The sequence below is a fragment of the Nelumbo lutea genome, chromosome 3 (assembly GCF_056320005.1).
Source record: "Nelumbo lutea isolate HS-2025 chromosome 3, American lotus-T2T, whole genome shotgun sequence".
Lineage (NCBI taxonomy): Eukaryota > Viridiplantae > Streptophyta > Magnoliopsida > Proteales > Nelumbonaceae > Nelumbo > Nelumbo lutea.
The window spans coordinates 6,419,502-6,441,889 of record NC_142686.1 but is presented as its reverse complement, the minus strand read 5'-3'; the positions used below and the strand labels follow the sequence as shown (position 1 = coordinate 6,441,889).

At 38.1% G+C, this 22,388-nt stretch overlaps 1 protein-coding gene across 1 annotated transcript; it reads left to right on the top strand.

Moving 5' to 3' along the window:
* The first annotated feature begins 1,486 nt into the window (after positions 1-1,486).
* On the top strand, positions 1,487-21,816 carry LOC148862606 (lysine-specific demethylase JMJ705-like). Its single transcript, XM_088977232.1, has 7 exons — positions 1,487-2,638; positions 3,661-3,739; positions 3,858-3,925; positions 12,266-12,416; positions 14,913-15,610; positions 17,204-18,007; positions 20,102-21,816. The coding sequence occupies exons 1-7, from the start codon at positions 1,753-1,755 to the stop codon at positions 21,586-21,588; spliced, it is 4,173 nt and encodes a 1,390-aa protein (XP_088833358.1). The 5' UTR covers positions 1,487-1,752; the 3' UTR covers positions 21,589-21,816.
* The last annotated feature ends 572 nt before the right edge of the window (positions 21,817-22,388 follow it).

The window sequence follows — 22,388 nt, the reverse complement described above, 5'->3', positions numbered from 1 at the left end:
AATCTATTATCACTAACTGGCTAATTCCCCATAAACATTTACCTTTTCAAGAATTCATCCAGACAGAGCCTAAACACAAAAAAATTAGGCCCAAGCTTGATGATTCTCAGGCTAGGTGAGGTGAGCTTTGGGACGGGTGGGAAATAGACCTGTTCACAGGCCACCCCATGAGAATTTTACACTGTTTTGGGTTCGACTTCAGACTGGCCCGTTTAAATTTGGGGTTTTATTGTTTAGTTCACTCCACAAATCTTAGCTCTATCATACAGTTGGGTAGGTGTCAGTTCGGAAATTGATGCCACTACATGAGTGAGTATTGGTGTTTAAGTGGAGGTGTTTGAAATTTTGAATTATTGTAGGCCCGCATTGGAATTTAGAATTATGAGGCGGAGTGCAGTCCATTTATCCCTTTAAATTTTGGTAAAAGCTAAACCCAAGCCCAACTCACCAACAACTCTAATTAGGGTTATTTATTAATGGATTTACTAAAACTTACCTTATAGTTTGTGTTACTAAAACACCTATGGTTCACAACTTTAGCATGTGCTTGGAATCATGGGCATTTATTGAATAAATGCTGCCACATAGGCGCCACTTCAACATTTTCCCCATTATGCGGATCCATATGCATAGAGACTTGCAAAAGCGGGCCTTAATTTATGTGCATGCCTACCGTTGGGGGCAACGGGTAGGCATTTATTCACTGTTTTGTTGATGTGGTGCCTAAGTGTCAATAAACAGATTCATTATTGCTTTTTTCGGTTTTACAAATAAATCAAGTAAAAACGTTTAGTGAATAAACACCCACGGTTCCAAACACATAATTAATCTACCTTCTAGACTGTAGTGAAAAATGACAGTTTTGACCTTAGTGTTTGTTGTGACTAATTTAATCTATAAAAAATATAAATAAAAATGTCATTCTTGCCCCTAATAACAATGGGCAACAATTATTTTCAATCAATTTTATTCCCTATTTGAAATAAAGGGAGACATGTTATTGCAAACTAATAACCTAAGATTCTCTCGTCTTTTCATTATCATTATGAAACCAAACATTATGTGGTAGATGTAAAAATCAAACATTATTTCATTTTAAAAGTTGAATCTTTGAGAATATCATATTGCCAATGCAATATTTTTCCACTCAATATAGGCGATCAAGTTACCATTTTCAGTGAACAATGTAAAAGATTGAAAGAATTAAGTAAATTGTTTGCTTTGGAGAATACAAAGGAATTTTAGTAAAGTCTAAATTATAGGGTAAATTTTAATAAGTAAGTGTTTTAATAAATGACCCTACAAATAATCACTCTTACACGTGACTATATTAGTCACTCGGTAACACCTCACAATCCTTCAAAATAGTTTGATTCCCAATTTCTCATATACTTTTTTTTTTTTTTGATATCTGATTCCCAATTTCCCATATACTTAACATGTGCTTGCTAGAAAATGATACCAGCAAATACAAAACACGTTTCCTTCCGATTTTCCGAATTAAAATTGAATGGCAAGATGGAAATTAAAGCAAACTAGAATGTCATTTGTCGGGATTAAGCCAAAATCAGAATAAATCCCTTTTCAGCAGTCGGCTGACTCTCCCACTCTCCGCTTAATGTTTCTCCCCTGTTAGGAACTAGGAAGGGAAGCAGAGCAGAGTATGAAGAGGCAAAGAGCTCAGAGAGGAAATGGAGCCGAAGAATATATTGCTTTGTTTTTCATTCTCTGCTTCCCTCCTTGTCCTGTGTCATGAGAGATTTTAAATGTTCGTCTGACCTTCAATTAATGGCAGTAGTAGCAGCTGCAGAGTCGCCTCCAGAGATCTTCCCATGGCTCAAAAATCTACCATTAGCTCCGGAATACCATCCTTCTGTAGTAGAATTCCAGGACCCTATCGCTTACATTCTCAAGATCGAGAAAGAGGCGTCCAAGTTTGGCATCTGCAAGATCGTTCCTCCTCTCCCTCCACTTCCCAAGAAAACGGTAGTTGCCAGCATCAACCGTTCCCTCGCCGCTCGCAACAACAACTCGAACTCGAAATCCCTACCCGCATTCACCACCAGGCAGCAACAGGTCGGATTCTGCCCTCGGAAGTCTCGACCGGTTCAGAAACCCGTGTGGCAGAGTGGTGAGACCTACACTCTACAGGAATTCGAGGCGAAAGCGAAGCAGTTCGAGAAAACCCATCTGAAGAAAACAGGGAAAAAGGCTATCTCAGCGTTAGAAATCGAAACCCTTTTCTGGAAGGCGAGCGTGGATAAACCCTTTTCGGTGGAGTACGCCAATGACATGCCTGGCTCAGCTTTTGAGCCGGTTAATGGTAAGAAATGGCAGGAAGCAGGGGAAGCGGGTAGCGTTGGAGAGACAGCGTGGAACATGCGAGGTGTTTCGCGGGCAAAAGGTTCGCTGCTAAGGTTTATGAAGGAGGAAATACCTGGTGTGACTTCTCCCATGGTTTATATAGGAATGTTGTTCAGTTGGTTTGCTTGGCACGTGGAAGATCATGACTTGCACAGTTTGAATTATTTACATATGGGGGCGGGGAAGACGTGGTATGGAGTCCCAAGGGATGCAGCTTTTGCATTCGAGGAGGTTGTCAGAGTGCACGGGTATGGAGAGGAGGTCAATCCTCTTGGTAAGTTCATTACATCATGTCATCATCATAATCAAATAAAAAGACGAGCTTCCCCTGTTTTTTCTTCCTCAAGAGTTCATTAACACATCTTGTCAAATAAGGAAGGAGCTTCCCCTGTTTTTTTCCTGCTAAAGAGATTCCTCTGCTTTATGTTTTTAACATTTACTGTTCTATTGATTGGTTTTGTATGGTTGTTATTTGCTTTGGAGTGCTTTGCATTTTGTTTTGATCACTATATTCTCGAAAGTATCATTTCAGTTCACAATATTTCTCCATTTGCATTTGTATTGCCCATTCTTTCCCAGTGGGGTTCAATTGTAAAATAAATGTGGAAGTCTAGAATGGAATGTCAATTGCCGCCGGAATCAACTCGTAGATGGTTCTGTTAGAGGTTCTAGGAGTAGATCTTGGATAAATGCCATTCTATATTCGGGGTATATCATGGCTGTACCAATCATGCAATGACACCATTTTTTTTTCTTCATGCAATTTTTGGTTGTGAAATAAAAATTCCATCTCTAAGTTATACCACCTGCTTTTTTTTGTTTCGTATATGGTCTCTTCATTGTTTCCTCGAGTGTGTTTATTTTTGGTGTTATGGCACTTCATTTTGGATCCCATCTAGTCATCTTATCAGGGCAAGTACAAGGTGGTGTGAAATTGTCCCATTGGTTAAAGAGGACAGAAAGCTTGTCGAGCAACTTAGTTCTATCTGATAATTGGCTAATGCTTCAATAATTTATCTAGATGAAAAAAAAAGAGTTATCCTATAAAATTGTCATCATCGAAGTCTTGTCCCAACTATATGGGATTGGCTACATGAATCCTATTTCAACAATTCAGGATTCATGACCATAAGAGTTTGGCTAAAGGTTTTATGCTAGCTTCCAACCTAACGTAACCCTCTTCCTTATCCAGGCTTGGGACCGGCAATGTAAAACACTCGAACAGGAGGAGTTAAAACTGAAAAGTTCTCCTATAAAATAAGCTATCTAATATTTGATCCTGTTTATTTTGTGCAGTTACTTTTGCTATTCTTGGGGAGAAGACCACAGTGATGTCACCTGAAGTACTTATCAGCACAGGGATTCCTTGCTGCAGGTGGCCCCTAGATCTCTTTCACCTTCCATTTACAATTTTTCAAACACAAATTTGTTATTTTGGGTGTTAGCATGAACACATTGTTTTTTCTTACTTCATTCATTTATCATAAAATCAGATTGGTGCAAAATGCGGGGGAGTTTGTTGTCACTTTCCCAAGAGCCTACCATTCAGGGTTCAGCCATGGTGAGACATCCTTCACTTGGAGTATCAGTGTTTAGCTTAGTCACAAAAAAGCAAGATAGGTCATCCTGAGGTTCTGAACACCAAAACTTAATTTGTTACTTACATGGATAACCTCAGATTTAGCTTACATTGTAATGTTTGGAGCCAAACCAAACCAACCTGACTCGACCATAATTCAATACAACCTGGAGGCAAACCTGAGGTTTTCAACCTAAGTTGAATTGGATAGCATTTGAATTGTTCTCAGGTGGTCAAGTTGCCAATATTAATGCATGCAAAATATTTTAATGAAAATTGCTAGAAACATCAGAACCTAAGTTGAGTTGGATAGCATTTTAATGAAAACCTGAGGTTTTCTTCATTCTTCTACTTTTGCATATTTTAAATATATGAACAAATGGACTTAACGACTGTGACATTACTTTGGATTCCCAGAGATTTAAATGCTCTGGCTGATAATTGAGCGAAGTCAGGGACTCTGAAGGATACTCTGTATAGAAACAGAGATTTGTCTTTGTAATCAGTGACTTTAGTTGTGCTGTTTTCAGATGCATATCTTATCATGTACCTCCTTTTATGTTTAATGAAAATTTGGTTATCTTCTTTCAAAAACAAACAAAAAAAAAAAAAAAAGAAAAAAGAACAAAACAGGGCAGCTAAATAGTGAGTTGGGTTGCTTAAGACGTTTTTTTTTTTTTTTTTGAGAAAAAGTTAACCAGATTTCATTAGATAAAAAGCAGGAAGTACATGAGCATATGTACTACACAGAGGAAAGAGAACTTAAACAGCTGAAAAGCAAAATTACAAGGGGGGAAGCCTGTTGCTGTATAAATTTTCTAAACTTGCTCCAATTTTAGCTAATCCATCTGCAATGTGATTCAACTCCCTCGGTATCCACTGCAGATTTGCATTTAACTTTTCCAAGGAGTCTCTTGCCTCAGCCAGATAATGACTCAACATCCAAGGACCCCCCTCCTTATCTTTCAGCCATTTGATAGTAGCAGAATCTCCTACAATGGATAATTTCTGAATGCCTAATCATTTTATTATTCTGATTCCAGTGAGCGCTGCTGCCATCACTTCAGCCTTTGTTGAGTCTGTATTACCTATTGGGCCACTGAAAACCCAACAGATATTACCCTGTTCATCCCTCAAAATACCACCTATCCGAGCTTTGCCTGGATTGCCTGCAGCACTTCCATCAAAGTTTAGAATCATCCCTTCAATATGTGATATCTGTAGTCTTTGGGTTGGGAGAAACAAGATCGTTTGGATATTTCTGTTAAGATCATTGAGAGAGAATCTTTGAAACATCTCAGATTTAACAGTCCAAAAATTGCAATAAAAGGAGATATCTGAAATTAATTCTTCAAGAGATCTGATTTTGTTGTCAAATATGTGCCTGTTTCTTTCCTCCCAAATTCCCCACAATACTGCATGTGACACAGTTTGCCAATACACTTTACCTCTTCTGCTCAAACCTGAACCGTGCCACTGATTGAGGAACTCTTGAATATGCTTTGGCGAGACCCAACTGTATCCAGTCAGGTTTAAGAAGTGCCACCAAATCTTTTGAGAAAAATTGCAATGAATGAGTAGGTGATCTGCTGATTCCCCTTCTCTTAGGCAAAGCACACATGCATGAGGAGAAATATATGACCTTCCCAGCCTTTTTTTCTGAAGAAGGCCACAAGTGTTGCTTAAGATGTTGACTTATCTGGACCAATGTTTTAAAAGGTATGCCTCATGCGCCTTAGGTGAGGTACATTTTGAGCCATGTGCCTCACTTGAACCCTGGTGCAGCCCCTTTCAAAAGGTGCATGCCTGGTATGCCTTGTGCCTCAGCGCCTTTTAAATAGCAAAAATTCCACTAAAAAATTAACAATAATACAACTAATATCTGGTCCCTAATCCTAAAATAAAATGAACTGTACTTAAAATCATAAAACTAATCCTTTATATATACAGGCCAAAGATTTAGGTTGGGGGGCGCTGGCCCAAAACCCTGCGTGAAGTGTGAACTTGTTTGGTCTTGCCTCAAGGGGATTTTACAAAGGTGGAAAAGCTAATACATAAACACATTGGAAGTTTAACATGCTTGAATTGTTTGAGTGTTTGAAGCACTTTGATATGATCCACATATGTTTGGTTTCACTTCCACATTTTCAGTTTGAATATGTTATAGATGTTATGCTTATGTACTTTAATTTGAAACAACAGGCCTTTTAAAATATTTAATTCATTTTAAAATTCAGGTTTGAATTTTTTATGCAATACTATTTATTTTATTTTATTTTATTTTTTAAATGTGCTTTGCTTAAAAAAGGTGCATGCCTTGCGCCTTAATTGCTAGAAGGCCCTCGTGCTTTTCTTGCACCATGCACCTTTAAAACACTGATTTGCATCTGATTTTACTTGTAGCTATGGCTTTTCAAACCAAGTCCAACATCAATTGAAAAAAAAAAAACAGCTTAGACTGATTATTAAGACTGGAAAATAGTGTTACATGCTGTGCTATGGGGAATTTGGGAGGAAAGGAACAATCAGCTGTTTGAAAACAAGGCTAAATCCAAGAGTGAGTTGATCTCTCATATCAACTGTAGAGAAGATGGGCCGAATGGCCCATAGGTTCCCATAGGTTGTTTATTCTTTCTTGTTGTTTATGTTTTTTCTGTAATGGGCCTTATTCTGAGCCCATCCTGTCAATATTAAGTTCTTTGTAAATTCTTGCCCAACTAAGGGCCTCCTTGTAATTATTCAAATATATCTCAATAAAATAGTGTTAGGGTGCTGAGAGAGAGTAGGTTCGAAACTCTCATTCTCAGACCCTCATTGCCGAATTCTTAGCTCTCCTCTCTTCAGTTTTCTTCATGGTATCAGAGCATACCTGAACTTCAATATCCTAGGGCTGGAAGCTTAACTCGTGTTGCCTGATTCTTGGAGGTCATTGGAAGTGCCCAAGACTCGAATCTCTTGGAGAAGTGGTTCGGTGGCCAGGAAGAATCAGAGAAAAGAAAAAGGGGAAGGGGAACAGTTTTCTTCATCAACTATCACTGCAATTTGTGGGCATAACTCAGATGTGTTTAGAGGAATCAATGCTAACAATCTTAACAAGAATGCTGTTAACTGATCTGTTCTCTTCTCCTTCCATCCTACACACCCCCTGGGTTCCATCACTACGAAGGGAAGGAGTTTGGACTCTAAGTTTTGACGGAAGTGCCTCAGGTAGCCTTGGAGCCACTGGCATTAGGGGTGTTAATGGACCGGTTTTGGATTGGACCCCATCCAAACCGAATTTGATTTGGATGGTCCAAGGAATTATGTCGGGTTGGACTGGTCCAAATGTAATAGACTGATACAACTAACGGACTGAAATTGGACACAAACTGATGAATCCAAGTCCAGTTCAAAATCGTTCATTTCGAAAGTTAGGGATGCCTCCACGCTCAAATGGTCTCACTCTCGATCTCTCTATCTGTGCAACATCACTCTCTCTCTCTCTCTTGCAGTCTCTCTCTCTCTCATTCCCTCTATTGGCACTGTATTTCTCCGACAGTGCTTTCTATGTCTCCAATGCGACTACTTCTCTATCCCTTTATTTCCCCGGCGACGGCGACGCTTTGTATTTCTCTCCTTGGAGCGTCCAACCACTCTCTACAAACTCTGTTGTGGAATCACTTTTTCCCACATCCAATAGCGGCTACTCACTATTTGTTTCAGCTGTTGCAAAGATTTTCTTCATTACCAACGGAAAGAGATAAAGGAGACGCAACAGCGGCTGGCGATTGACAAACAACAATTCCAATAGCTTCACTATTGCCTGCATTGTTTTTTTTTTTTTTCCTTCACCTCTAATGGAATTAGAGTAGATCTGCCTTTCTGACATTGCAAAAGAAGGCCTGAGAATTTTTTTTACCATTGCAACAACAACCAATGACTGATATTGGGTTTGTGTTGCCTCTCTGGTCTTTTGGCCATTACAGAACACAGATGATATTTTGTTGGGTAAATTACAAAGACCCCCCCTGTACTATGGGGTCTGTGACAAAGACCCCCCTGTACTTTGTTTTGCAACAAAGACCCCCCCCTGTACTATGACCGTGAGACAAAGACCCCCCTTGACTGTTAAGTCAGATGACGGAATGCGTTAAGTTACCAAAAGACCCCACTAAACTTTTTCTCTTTTCTTTTTTTGCCCTTTTTCTCTTAAAACCTATTTAACCTTTGTTTTGCCCTTTTTCCATCCAACTAACTAGTCTGGCATTCCCATTCAGAAGTAAAATAGAACAAATAAACAAAATGAATATTATCCATTAAAGAAACACCAACAATAAAGATCAAGCATGCCAAAGCAAAAAAAGTTCAAAAAAAGTCATTACCAGTCGGCTTCCTGCTCATCCAAAATTCTTACAAATCCTACAAGAAAGCAAGAAATAACTCAATCGAAAGTTTACATATCAAATTATCAAGTTTCTCCTTCAAACTTCAAACATTCCACTAGAGATTTAGGAACTCAGTGTAGAATAGCTTTTCAAAACTAAATTGCCCCAAAACACCTAAAAACTGAAATCAAAACAACAGCACAATCCAGATTCGCCTTCAACATTCTAAAACACAGTGAAAGAAATGTAGGAAAGTGGGTTTACCGGTACCCTTTTGATTATGTCTTCAAGACTTCAACCAGAGACAGAGAGAGATGGAGGTGAAAAAAGGTAATATAAAGAAACAACAAGTCGGAAAAGGAAAATGTAAATGATGTGATGGGTCAATTTCATAATGCCTTGTACTTGGGTGATGTCAAGGAGCGTGTCAAGATTTTGGAGAATGCTGGCCGTTTACCCCTTCCATATGTTACTGCTGCTGTCCATGGTCTCCAGGATGTTGCTGAACATCTTGCAGCTGAATTGGGAGATAATGTTCCAACCTTGCCAGAGGGGAGAGTACTATTGCGTCTGATGCCTCCATCACCTATTCTCTGTGGAGGAGATTGGCCCTTGTTGAGGGTTATGAAAGGTATCTTTGAGGGTGGGCTGGATAATGCAGGGAGGGGTGCAGAGGAAGATGATGAAGAGGCTGCTGATGGTGATTGGGGTGAGGACTTGGATATTATTGATGCAAATGGCATGCAGAATGGTGACATTGCTGTGGTGGTAGATGATGGAGAAGGGGAAGAAGAGAGATCGGGGGAGAGAGAGAGAGGAGAGAGAGGGAGAGAGAAATGTGAAGGAACCTGAAGTAGAGGGGATTATCACCGCTATTGTTCGTGTATCGTGAGGTCGGGGAAGATGAAAGTGTTTTTCTCCCTTGTCTGAATAGTTATTACGAGGGTAATATGGGAATTAAAAAATATTATAACGGCCTTTTTGGACGGAAGGCTAACGGAAGGGGGTCTTTGTCTCATGGTCATAGTGCAGGGGGGTCTTTGTCACTGACCCCATAGTACAAGGAGGTCTTTGTAATTTACCCTATTTTGTTTGTTCTTTTCATAGTTGCAGTGACAGCTGGCAATGGAGGTTCAAGATCTGGTGCGAACCTGAATCTATGTTCTCCCTAGCCTTCTCACAAGGCACCATTTCTCAATCATTGTAGAACTCCATTTGCATTTTTTTTTTTGCAATTTATACAATTTCGTGTATTTTTATTTGCAATTTTTGTTTTTCTATATTTTTATGTTGTTTTTTATAATTTCTGTTATTTTTATGAAATTTCTTATAATTTTTGTTCTTTTTTTTTCCTTTTTGTATTTTTTTGCAACTTCTATAATTTTTTTTACAATTTTTAATTTCTGTTTTCCATTTTCTATAATTTATGCTTTTCTGCTTTTTCTGTGTTTTTATACATTTTTATTTTCTTATTTGAAAATTACTTTTTTTTTTAATTTTGTCATTTTTTATTCTTCCACAAGTTTTGTGTTGAAATGTAATCATTTTATTTATTTTTTCAATTTAGGTATTTCTTTCAATTTCTACATTTTAAAACAATGTTTTCTTAATTTTATCATTTTCCTTTTTTCCTCCAAATTTATATCATTTTTGTGTTTTTCATTATTTTGTTTTTGCAATTTTGCTGTTTTTATTAATACTTGTATTTTTGTTTGGATAAACTATTTGTATCTTTTGCCGCCATATTTCTGCACTTTTATATTTTGTGAAATTGTTATATATTTTTGTAGATTTTTATAATTTCTTGGGTTTTCATGTAATTTTTGAAATTTCATTCAATTTGACTGGATTGGACCCGATTTGGTTCATTTGCATTTCAATTGGACCAGTTTGGACTTGGTATGTATGGATTTGGATTGGATTGGGTCCAATTCATTTGTGAATGGACCTATGTTAGATTGGATCAGATCGGACCAAATCTGGTCCAATTTGAATGTTCTTGTTTTTATCCACTTTCCTTTTTAGATCTCTCTCTTTCTCTCTTATTTTTTGTATTTTCTATTATTTGTTAGTAGTGTCAATTGGATCAGATTTGGTCCAAACCGAATCCGGTCCAATATATGAGTCATTTTGGACCATTTTGGATTGGTCCAATTCAATGCTTGAACTGTCCAATCTGTTCAAATTGATTTTAATCTAGATCAGTTCCAACCTAAACTTGGTCCATTGACACCTATATTCTTTTCTTCTATAAATGGACCGGATATTTTGGTTCAATCCAATTCAGTCCACTATAAATCCATTACCGATCGACCAGGTCCAATCCAATCCAATAAATCCATTATGTTTGGACTAGTCCAGATCAATATGTTGTGTTGGTTCATCCAATCCATCCAAAATGATTTTGATTTGGACCATTAAGCACCTTTATAAAAGTACTTTTATAAAAGCACTTTTACAGGATGTACTTTAATAAAAGTTATTTCACAAAAACATTTTTACGAAATAACTCTTTTATTAAAGTACATTTATGAAAGCACTTTTACAAAAGCATTTTTACGAATGTTCTTTTATGAAAGAACTTTTGTTAAAGTACTTTTATTCATCTACTTTGGATTGGATTGGACCCAATCTGGTCCGTTTGCATTTTAATTGGACGGGATTAGAATGTAGCAAGTGTTGTAGTTTTTCATATATTTTTTGGATTTCTCATGTTATTTTGGTGTTTGATTCAATTTGGATTGGGTTGGACCCAATCCAGTCCATTTGCATTTTATTTGGACTGGATTGGACTTGATTTGTAAGGATTTGGACTGGATTTGGTCCAGTCCATTTGTAAATGGACCAATACTGGATTGGACCGGATTGGACCAAATCCAGTCGAACTGACAGCCCTAACTGGCATAGGGGGAACTTTGAGAGACGAAAATGGGTTCATCTGCTGGGTGTACAGTGGACCGATTGGTATAGCTGACTCTACAAATGCAGAAATGTTAGCTGCTCTTACAGGGATTCGCTTAGTCAACATGCCCACCTCTCTATTGAAGATGACTCAGCAAATACCATAAAATGGTTAGGAAAGCAGGAGACTGGACCATAGAGACTTGGCCATTTCCTAGCAGAGGCAAGAGACTTATTGGTTTCTACGAACACATCTCTGTTCTGAATTCCAAGGGATTTAAATGCCATTGTAGATGGATTAGAAAAACTAGGTGCTATTTTAGAGACCTTGTATTGTGACAAAATTCCACCTGTGTAATCTTTAGGGGTCTGACCCCTGTTTTGTACTTGTACACCTTCTTGTGTACCCTCTCTTTCTTTCAATGAAATAAGTTAACTTCTCCCTCTCTCTCTGAAGTTTCAGTTGGGCCTGAGCCAAGCTACAACCATTAGGGCTGTCAATGAACTCCAAAAGTTCAAAACTCATTCTGACATCCAATCTGTTTATTTTGGATTTAGATCCTAGACCTTGCATCCATTTAATAATCAGATTGAATGTGGATTTGGCCCCATATGATCCAATTAATATTTCTGTCTGATTAAATTTTATTTTACACGTATAATAATTATATAAATTTTATAATTAATTAGTTTAATATTTTATATTTATATAAATTTATTATATATATGTATAAGTTAAAAGTGATAAGTTTTTTTTATAACTTTTTAAAACTTTCTTTGTTTTAAACACAATAAAGCAGATCTGGTTTAAATTTGAGCCAGATATATTGGATTTCAAATCGGGTTTGGATTTGAATTTTTAATACAAGATTGGATTCAGATGTGACTGGATCCAATTTGAAATTAACCCTATTACAGCCCTAGCAACTGTGGATTACCTAATGATGGAGGGTGTTAGCTTTCTATGTTTCCCAGAACTGGTTCTATCCTCGCCATAACAAAGTAAAACTTTTGTTCTGCTTGCAATACTTATTCCTTCATTTGATTTTCCTTGCAGGATTTAATTGTGGAGAAGCAGCAAATATTGCAACTCCTGAATGGTTGAGGGTTGCAAAAGAAGCTGCAATCCGTAGGGCTTCAATCAATTATCCTCCCATGGTGTCTCATTTTCAGTTACTCTATTCTCTTGCACTAGCATTATGTTCAAGGTTTGTTGTCTGAATGTTTTGTGGCAATCTTTCATTATAATTTTAGTAGTAAACGTTCCTCTATTTATGTCCTAGTTTCCTACCCATTATGCCATCTTGAACTTGGTCACACTTGAAAAAAGCAGTAGCAGTAGTGGCTATTCAGAAAACAGAACTGCAAATGCTCCAATGAAATTTGTTTTACAAAAGGGTGAAGTTACACATTGAAATGCCTGTTAATGAAATTTTATCCACTCCAAAGTTTAATTTGGCAATTGTTGATAATTTTGTGGAAAAAGAATGCACGACTTGACCCTGATAAGCTTTGATTTAAAGGAAATAGAATATTCTTTCCTCTTTCCCCCTGTGTGCGTGTGGCCAAGGTGACAATCCTAACTACGTTAATAGGAAATCTCTTCGTAAAAAAATAATAATAATAAATAATAGGAAAGCTCTTTATCTGCCAAACAGTTCCCTTGTCTACATGAGCTCCATATGATATCATGCACTAGGTTTTGCCAATGTGCATGATGTCTGCTGATTTCTATTTTTAAATTTATTTGAAAATATGAGAATGGGTTCTCTGCTCATGGTTTCATTAAAAAAAAAGTTCTCTGCTCATGGCACAGATCCTTGAGCTGAAACCTGGCAGGTGTGAAGGGGAGAGGGGACACTTATGCAACATGACACTTCAAAATGGGTGTCACACATGCATTGGACTCATTTGAACGCCAACAGCAACATGACACTTGAGGGAACCCTTCTAATTGTCAAATCTGTAATATGTAACTATAGATCCTCTAATTCTTAGGATAAAATTTAGACAGGAATAGTAAATTCATATACTAAATAGAACAAGGACTGTTACCCGATAAAAGCTCCAGCTATCCGAGGTCTTGGGAGAGATATATTGGATATGGGCCTAACCTTTGGCCTTTTCTTTCATAAAGTGGCTACTCCCAGACTTTAACCTCTGCTCTAATGCTTGTCATCCCAAGGTTTTACCATTGAACCAAGCAAGGGGCCATTGCTTCCATCCCACACAGGAATGCTGTTAACTTTCTGTTCTCCTCTCCTTCCATCCCACACACCCCCAGGGTTCCATCACTAAGAAGGGAAGGGGCTTGGACTCTAAGTTTTAACGGAAGTGCTTCAGGTAGCCCTGGAGTCACTGGCATAAGGGGAACTTTGAGAGACGAAAATGGGTTCATCTACTGGGTGTACAGTGGACCGATTGGTATAGCTGACTCTACAAAGGCAGAAGTGTTAGCTGCTCTTACAGGGATTCGCTTAGTCAACAGAATGGGTATTCAGAACGTCTCTATTGAAGGTGACTCAGCAAATACCATAAAATGGTTAGGAAATCAGGAGACTGGACCATGGAGACTTAGCCATTTCCTAGCAGAGGCAAGGGACTTATTGGCTTCTACGGATACATCTATGTTCTGGATTCCAAGGGATTTAAATGCCATTGCAGATGGATTAGCAAAACTAGGTGCTATTTTAGAGACCTTGTATTGTGCCAAAATTCCACCTGTGTAATCTTTAGGGGTCTGACCCCTGTTTTGTACTTGTACACCTTCTTGTGTACCCTCTCTTTCTTTCAATGAAATCAGTTAACTTCTCTCAGAAAAAAAGGCCCCTAAGTTTAGTATAATTGATATTTGTTTGCTTTAGCGTTGTTCTAGTTCTAACCTTTGGCTTTTTTTCCCACAAAGTGGCCGCTCTCAGACTTAACCCGACACTCTCATGTTTGTCAGCCCAAGATTTTTCCATTGCACCAAGCAATGCTCCTAAATTTAGTGTTATTGATAATTATCTGCTCTAGTGTTGTTTGCACTAATTTATGCTTCTTCATTATCTTTTTATTTGTTGTTAGCAAGTATTCCAGTATTATAAGTGTAACTTAAGTCTAAAGTGTAGGAGCTGAATCTCTGATCCTATTTTTTGGGCTTGCCAAGTCTGACACCTTATACGTGATTCTGACATTTGAACTAGCAACCATGTAATATATGGTTGAACATGCGGCTCCATAGTATTGGTGTTTGTATAAACAATTGATGGGTCTCTTTTGGTTATGTTCCAACATTACATTTTTGCTATGTGCTTCTCAAGAGTTGATTATATGCCTCAAAGAGCTTACTTCTGAATAACTAGCAAAAAATTCTTATCATTGTTCATGCTAATCCAATTATCTTGACCATGGAAGCTATATTCTGAAGACACAACTTGGTTTTTCTTGCCTCTACTTTTACTTCATTTTTTTAAGTATCTCTGGTTCTCTCTAGATTTTTATGATTTTTTATTAGTAATGCCACTAGTAAGGCTAGAACCTTTTTCTGCAATATGCTTCCATGAATCCTGTTTATTTATAGGTTCTGCATGTCGTCATGCTTCTTGAAAGTTGAAACCATTTAAGGGATGAAGCCCCCAATTTCATAAGTCTGTTACACATTATGAAGCAGCTTGCAGATGATCTTTTAATTACATTAACCTTTACCTGGTTTGAATTTCCAGGATACCTATGAGCATTAGTACTGAACCACGGAGCTCTAGACTAAAAGATAAGAGGAGAGGTGAAGGAGAAACAATGGTCAAAGAGCTATTTGTGCAAAACGTTGTACAGAACAATGACCTTATTCACGTTCTTCTCAAAAAAGGATCTTCATGCATACTTCTTCCACATAATTCTTTGGACCTATCTGTATGTTCAAATTTACGTGTTGGTTCTCAGAGAAAGGTAAACCCCAGGTTATCACTTGGTTTACACAGTCCCAAAGAAGAGATGGAAGCTTCAAAAATTTTACTTTCAGATGATATGGTGCTAGACAGGAATACGCATCTAAGGAATTTGAGTGGATTCTTTTCAGTGAAAAGAAAAACTTCATCTGTGTATGAAAGGAAAAGTGTTCCCACATTATGTGGAGCTGATTATTTTTGCACTTCTACTACGGAAATGCAGAACTTACAGACTGAAAGAGTGTATAATGCTGGTGATGGGTTATTAGATCAGGGACTGTTTTCATGTGTCGTGTGTGGGATATTGAGCTTTGCATGTACAGCTATCATTCAACCTAGTGAAGCAGCTGCTCGATATCTTGTTTCAGCTGATTGCAGCTTCTTTAATGATTGGATTGTTGGTTCTGGAGTAGCTACTGACAGATATACTGTTTTAGATGGAGATGCTGGTACAGCTAAGCTGAATTCCTGTTCAGGTAGGCTATAACTGTTCAATACTCACTTTCCATAAAATCATGCATCTGAATGACAGTGCTGCATGAAATCTCCTAAATGGATGATGTGACCGTGTTGGACATTGTGGAGTCTGACATTCAACAGATACTTGGGGACACTTGTACATAACATTTCCTTCTTGTCTCCTAGCATATTTAACATAAATGAACAGCCAAGGCCTAGTTTGTTTGCAATGCAATTTCATTTGTACCTGTACAAAAGTATGGGAGCATAAATGAGCTGAATGCAAATTGTGATTCATTTTTGTTCTAAATTTTACTTCGTTTTGTTTGCTTATACTTTGCAGTGTAAATGAAGTAAAATGAAAAACCTAAAGCAAAGTAAAACATGAAGCAAAAGTGAACCAGAAATTACACTCTTTTGTTCTGTATCCCATGCATTTGTACCAGTGCAGGTGAAGTTGCATTAACAAATGGAGCTAAATGAATGCTATTCTTCATATAAAAAATTACTTGGTAATAAAGGCGACCTTTTAGACCTTTTTATGAAGGTATATAATGTTAGAATTCAAAAAAAAATATTAGCTACCTTAATAGTATATACTTTCCAAAGATGTGTTAGTCAGACCATGCTTTCTCATCTTGCCAAGTCAGACTTCTTAGACACATATCGGATTCTGACTCCTGTTTCCATGTCAATGCAGCACTTCTGAATGACCTTAAATTGTCCTGAGGATGGAATACTTCCTGTGTTTTCCTTGAACAACAAAACTTTGCTTGTTCTTTCATCTATTATTGTGCATATAAAGTACACCTACTTAGCAGTCTGGTTATCCAAATTTGGGGCACTTGTTAGGTGGTGGATGGGCCAGTTTATATTTTCTCTATCCAAGGGATATACTGTTCTGCTCAAGGCATAGAACTGGGTAACGAACATGATGTTGGATGGCTATTATATTTCTGGTCTATAATTTTGTGTCATGGCCCATCCAGTGGTTAGCCTAATAATGCAATATTCCAGATAGTTGATACAGCTGGTAAGATGCATCCAATGGTGGGTCCAGATGCTTTTACATGGATAAGTGGGAAGTTGTGGGGCCCCGGATTCATCTCAGACCCTGTGTTCCCAAAGCCCAGATTTAGCCTTTTTGAATATTTGGACCACTTGTAGAGGGCCTTCTTCATGGGGTTGTTTTCCATTCTCTTTTTTCTAGCAGCCTTTATGTTATCAGAAAATAAGAAAAACCATTAATATAGTGGATGGATTTCATGTTAAAAAAGTACAGGTTTGTGACATATAGATGAATTTTAATTGATTTAAAAGATATAGATGCGGTATCAATGCATTGCACATGGATACATCTGTCTGCTTTTTTGAATATCCATTGACTCAAACAGTTGAATTATTCCTGGAATCCAGATACTTGTTTTTGTTTCTTGCAGCGATTTTGGTTTTCTAAATCTTGTCTATGAAGTTCTCTATGTTTACATCAGCATCCCCTCTACCACCCTTTGATTGAATGAAACTCACCTTTTTCTCAAAAAAAAAAAAAAAAGATGCTCTTACATTGCTTAGTGCAGATGTTAATCCTGAGCTTACTTGTGCTTACACAGGAATGGAGAAATGTGTTAGGGATGGTCTTTATGATATCCCAGTCCAATCTGGTGATTACCAATTCCAGGTGGCAGGTCAAAGTGTTGAAGTTACTTCAGATACCAAAACAAAGACGGGTATTTCCTCCCTTGATCTATTAGCCTTCGCTTACGGAAATTCATCAGATTCAGAGGATGATAAGGATAAACCTGAGTTGTCTATGTTTTCTGATGAAGATGATTTGAAAGACTCTTCATCACAATGTAGATCTACACATTCAGTTCTTTCATCTGAACACACATCCTTGTGCAATAGTTCTAAGTTGTCTTTAGTGCATGCTTCAACCCATAAAGATGGAGCACCCAGCACTCTTTCTTGCCCTTCATCAACAGTGAGTTATGCAAGTGAAGTTTCTGTACAAGTTTATGCTTCAGACAGCACTCCTGGACATCCAAGTACTAATTTGAAAAATCAACATCAAAAAAAAATTGATACCTCACTTAAGAGTGATACAAGGAGCTTAGTAACTTTGGAATCAAATGATTTAGACGACACACACAGGGATCCACTGGTAGTTTCTAGGAGGGTGGCAAGTAAGTTTACTGAAGTCCATCATTGTGATGGTAAGATGGATAATATAGAATCTGAAAGAATGAAGTCAAATGATGCTGAGACTTCAGTAAAGAGCAAAGCCATTTCACTCATGCAGAGAACTGATAATGATTCTTCTCGGTTGCATATATTTTGCCTTGAACATGCTGTGGAGGTTGAAAAGCAACTTAATCCAATAGGAGGAGTGCATGTGTTACTTCTGTGCCATCCGGGTAAGTTATGGTTTGATTCATTCAGAAAAATTTCTTTGTTGAATTAAATCAAACTGGTAATTTCCTTCTTAGTACTTCATACCAGTCAAACCTCAGTTTATGCTGTAGTCTTGTTTTACAAGGAAAGCAAAAAAGAATTATTCAATAATAATAGTAATAGTAATAGTAATGGTACAATGCTTTATTTGTTATAATAAGGGGACTAATCTAATATGAGTTAGAGGATTTGTCCTTGGGCATGGGATGTCATGAATCATGATTCGAACCATGCTGTTGATTCTGTTGTTAATAGTACCCCTTTGTTCTGCTTGGATACATGTACGCACAGAATATACACTCTCCTCCCTTTTTATGGTACTTTATTATGTGGGTTCCATAGGTGTTATTTTCTGGGAGAGAATTGCTTTATGATCCACTGATTGATGTTCGGGGTAGTTGGCTAGTTTTTTGTACAACTGCCTCCAGATCTGCCACTTACCAATCATAAATTTGGTCTGATTCCGTGTGAATGTCTTTCTTGTTAGATTCTTAAATAAAGCTTCCTCAAAATTAAGTGAGGCACAAATTGTAAAACTTGTACTGCTACAAAGTTAAAAGTTTGCATCTTCTTCGGGGTGGGTCAACATTATGGTGGAAGGTGATGGCAAAATGGTAATCGTCTGGTTGGCCTCTAGTTCTCCTCTTATATATATATATATTTGTAATAAGATAATTTATAAATATAAAAAAAATACGTCTGAAAGTGATGAGGGTGTCACTGGAAGACAAAACTACAAAGGGAAGCATAAAGAGAGGAAAAAACACAAAGAAAGTAACATAGTTCATACAAAAAACAAAGGGAGAAAAACAATCATGCCAACTGCAAAGTGTTCCAAAATCCAGCACCAAGATCTTCCTTTGTAATTCCTTCCAACTCTGGGAGAATAAGAATCTGGTCCATGATTTGTTTGCCACATAGAAGTGTTATATGTTCCCTTAAGTGAACTTTCCCATAAAAAAATTCTTCTATTCCTTTTCTTCCAAAGTTCCCAGCGAACTGCAAAAGGAATGCAGCTCCAAGTAAGCTTTGCCTCATCATTTTCAGCTAACTTAGGCCATTTAGAGAATATTTCCTCCATTGAATTGGGAGACCACCTACCAGCTTTGAATAGCTTGAAGAAAAAGCCCCAAATGAACTTGGAGAAATGGTACTCAATCAGCTATCTTAGGGTTTCACCAAATGCCTTTCAACACTGAATCTTCCCCACTTGACCTTGAGAGGGACTGAGAGAAGGATTTGACTGAGAACAAACCATTTCTAGATTCCACCATCTTGAATCTTTTCTTTCCACTTGAGTCTCAGCTGAATGTAACTTTGCTAGAAGATCTACACACTCTTGAATGTCCCAATCAAATAGAGACCTCCTAAATTTTGGACACCAAACTGCTCTACCTTGATTAATCTCAAAATTCTTTGCAGCGGAGATATTCTTCATGCCCAATCTATACAGGCAAGGGCAATGATCACACAGAGTCCAATACCCAGCCAATCATCCTCCCAGAATGTAATTGTTGATTCATCACCAACTCTAAAGGAAACAAAATAAAGGAAAGCTGACTGGAAGCTCATAATCCCTTTCCATACACTCACCCCATAAGATGTCTTCACTTCTTTAGGGTCCCACCCAAAGCCAATAATACCTCATTCTACTGGATCCCAAGATCAGCCAATACTCTTTCTATTGCCGATGCTTTGGTTAGGGAAGGGGCAGGTAGGAGGTAGGATGGAGTAAGGTTGGGGGGGGGGGTACCTAGCCCAGGTGCTCAACTGAATCTGGTATAGCTCTGCAATTCATTGTCCTATTCTTTTCTGTTCTTAAATTTTGTTTGTTTTTTTTCTGTTGTATGCTTATCCCACTATTTAGTGGCAGGACCTCTATGTTATCAATAAATTCTCTTTGATCATGTGAGTGAAAAAAAATTAAAACTTATTACTGCTGCATATGGTAAGTGTTTTGTTTGTTTCAATTACTTAACTGAAAAATCTTTGTAAAAATTGGGAGAACTGCTTCAATAGTCTGTTTCCTTTTCTCTTTTCTGCAATTACACTTGCAGAGTATCTGAAGATAGAAGCCGAAGCAAAATCATTGGCAGAAGAATTGGGAATTGATTATCTGTGGAAAGACGTTCCAGTCAGGGAGGCCACTGAAGAAGATCAACAGAGAATCCAATCAGCTCTGGATGATGATGAAGTGATACCCAGTAATGGGGACTGGGCTGTAAAGCTTGGAATCAATCTCTATTACAGTGCCGCCATCAGCCGCTCGCCTCTCTATAGCAAGCAGATGCCATACAATTCGGTCATATACAAGGCATTTGGCCGGAGTTCGCCAGACATCTCCCCAACAAGATCTAAGGATTCTGGTAAGAGGCCTGGCAAGCAGAAGAAGATTGTTGTTGCAGGAAGATGGTGTGGGAAGGTTTGGATGTCAAACCAGGTTCATCCATATTTAGCTCAAGCAGATGAATCCGAAGAACAAGAACTTACAAGAAGCTTCCCAACTCAAACAATGCCAAATAGGAAGCCTGACAGGAAAGTAGACATTAGCCAACAGGAACAACCAGTGCTTCCAGAGAAGATACCATTGCGTGGAACGATGGCCACTGTAGCTAAAAATCCTGGACGGAAGAGGAAAAGATCTGAGAAGGGGATGATCAAGAAACAGAATTGTCTGCAAAGAGATAATCCCATCACATCTATAGATGACTCACCAGAGCTGGATACACCTTCCCCTTGTGGTAGGCTTATCAGAAGTGAACAAATGAAACATGAGACACCACCGCATCATAATGATTGTGAGGGCATCAGAGAAGAAGATTCTTGTGAGAAGGATGACATTGAAAGTGGACTGAGCATGCGTCTAAGAAAAAGACCACAAAAAAAGCCTTATGAAGAAGTGAAAGTCAAACCCATGCATGAGAATCAAACGAAGAAAAAGTCCAAGAAAACTTCAAGCAGCAATGAAGTAGATACCAAGGATGAGGAAGCAGACTACCTATGTAATATAGAGGGGTGCTCTTGTAAAAAGGATGGCATTGAAGGTGGACTGAGCATGCGTCTAAGAAAAAGACCACAAAAAAAGCCTTGTGAAGTGAAAGTCAAACCCATGAATGAGAAGCAAATGAAGAAAAAAGGCAAGGAAACTTCAAGTAGCAATGAAGTAGATACCAAGGATGAAGAAGCAGAATACCAATGTGATATAGAAGGGTGCTCTATGGGGTTTAGCTCAAAGCAGGAGCTGGTGTTGCACAAGCGTAACATCTGCTCAGTGAAGGGTTGTGGAAAGAAATTCTTCTCCCACAAGTATCTAGTGCAGCACAGGCGTGTCCACATGGATGACCGCCCCCTAAAATGCCCATGGAAGGGTTGCAAGATGACATTCAAGTGGGCATGGGCAAGGACTGAGCACATAAGGGTGCACACTGGTGCCCGGCCCTATGTGTGTCGCGAGCCAGGTTGTGGTCAAACATTCCGATTTGTGTCTGATTTTAGCCGTCACAAGCGGAAGACAGGCCACTCAGCGAAGAAAGGTAAAGGATAGGTAAGAGGGTGAGGAGGGTTGTAATGAAGTGTTGTAAAATGGCATCACTAATTGAACTGTTCCATTGGGAGAAGTAGAGATGGTTAGAATCAGAGAATATCTCTGCAACTTCTCTTCCATTTTTATTTAATTTCTACCCCTCCCCCTTACCCAAAAAAAGACACTTCGAATCTGTTTTGTGGGACTTCATTTGTCAAGTTAATATACCTCAACCAGTGAAATTGTTCATTTGTTTGGATCCGAAACAGAATGAGAATGGCCCTCAGTCCACCTAAAATGAAATCCTCTTCAAGGCAAATAAAATGGTCAGTCAGGAATTAGAATGGTCCCATTTCCTCTCTACAAACTACAACTAGTGGTCTGGGACATTAGGCGTTGATGCTGGTATTACTGCTTTGTGCATAGTGATTAGTACATATGATTTGATTCTCTAACAACAATAAAATAAAGGGAAATTCAAATATTATATCCCAACACGGAGTTGCATTATAGAAGCTATACGAACAACCATGAGGAATGCTACAAATGATGGATCGTAGACCCAATATCAGGAATATTGTGTAAAAATTAAAATAAGGTTTTTTGGGTTGCCGTATTGTGTAAAAATTAATTCCATTCAGACTTCAGTTGAGTTTGTTTGAAAATGTTGATTTGCACCTACTTTTTGTATAATGCCTTGTTGACGGTTTTACTTTTTAAAGGTTGCCAAGGAAAATGAGAATGAAACTGATTTTTCCTGAAAAGGCTGGGCATTGCTGGTTGGTTTCTGTTTCTTAGTCATAGGCTTCATCTACTTGTTT

What these genes read in the sequence shown, in the direction of transcription:
- LOC148862606 (XM_088977232.1), top strand. Translation starts at nt 1,753, where the DNA reads ATGAGAGATTTTAAATGTTCGTCTGACCTTCAATTAATGGCAGTAGTA. An exon ending in ACAGGGATTCCTTGCTGCAG is followed by an intron (nt 3,740 to 3,857) that starts GTGGCCCCTAGA and finishes TCATAAAATCAG; the next exon opens with ATTGGTGCAAAATGCGGGGG. An exon ending in GTTACTTCTGTGCCATCCGG is followed by an intron (nt 18,008 to 20,101) that starts GTAAGTTATGGT and finishes TTACACTTGCAG; the next exon opens with AGTATCTGAAGATAGAAGCC.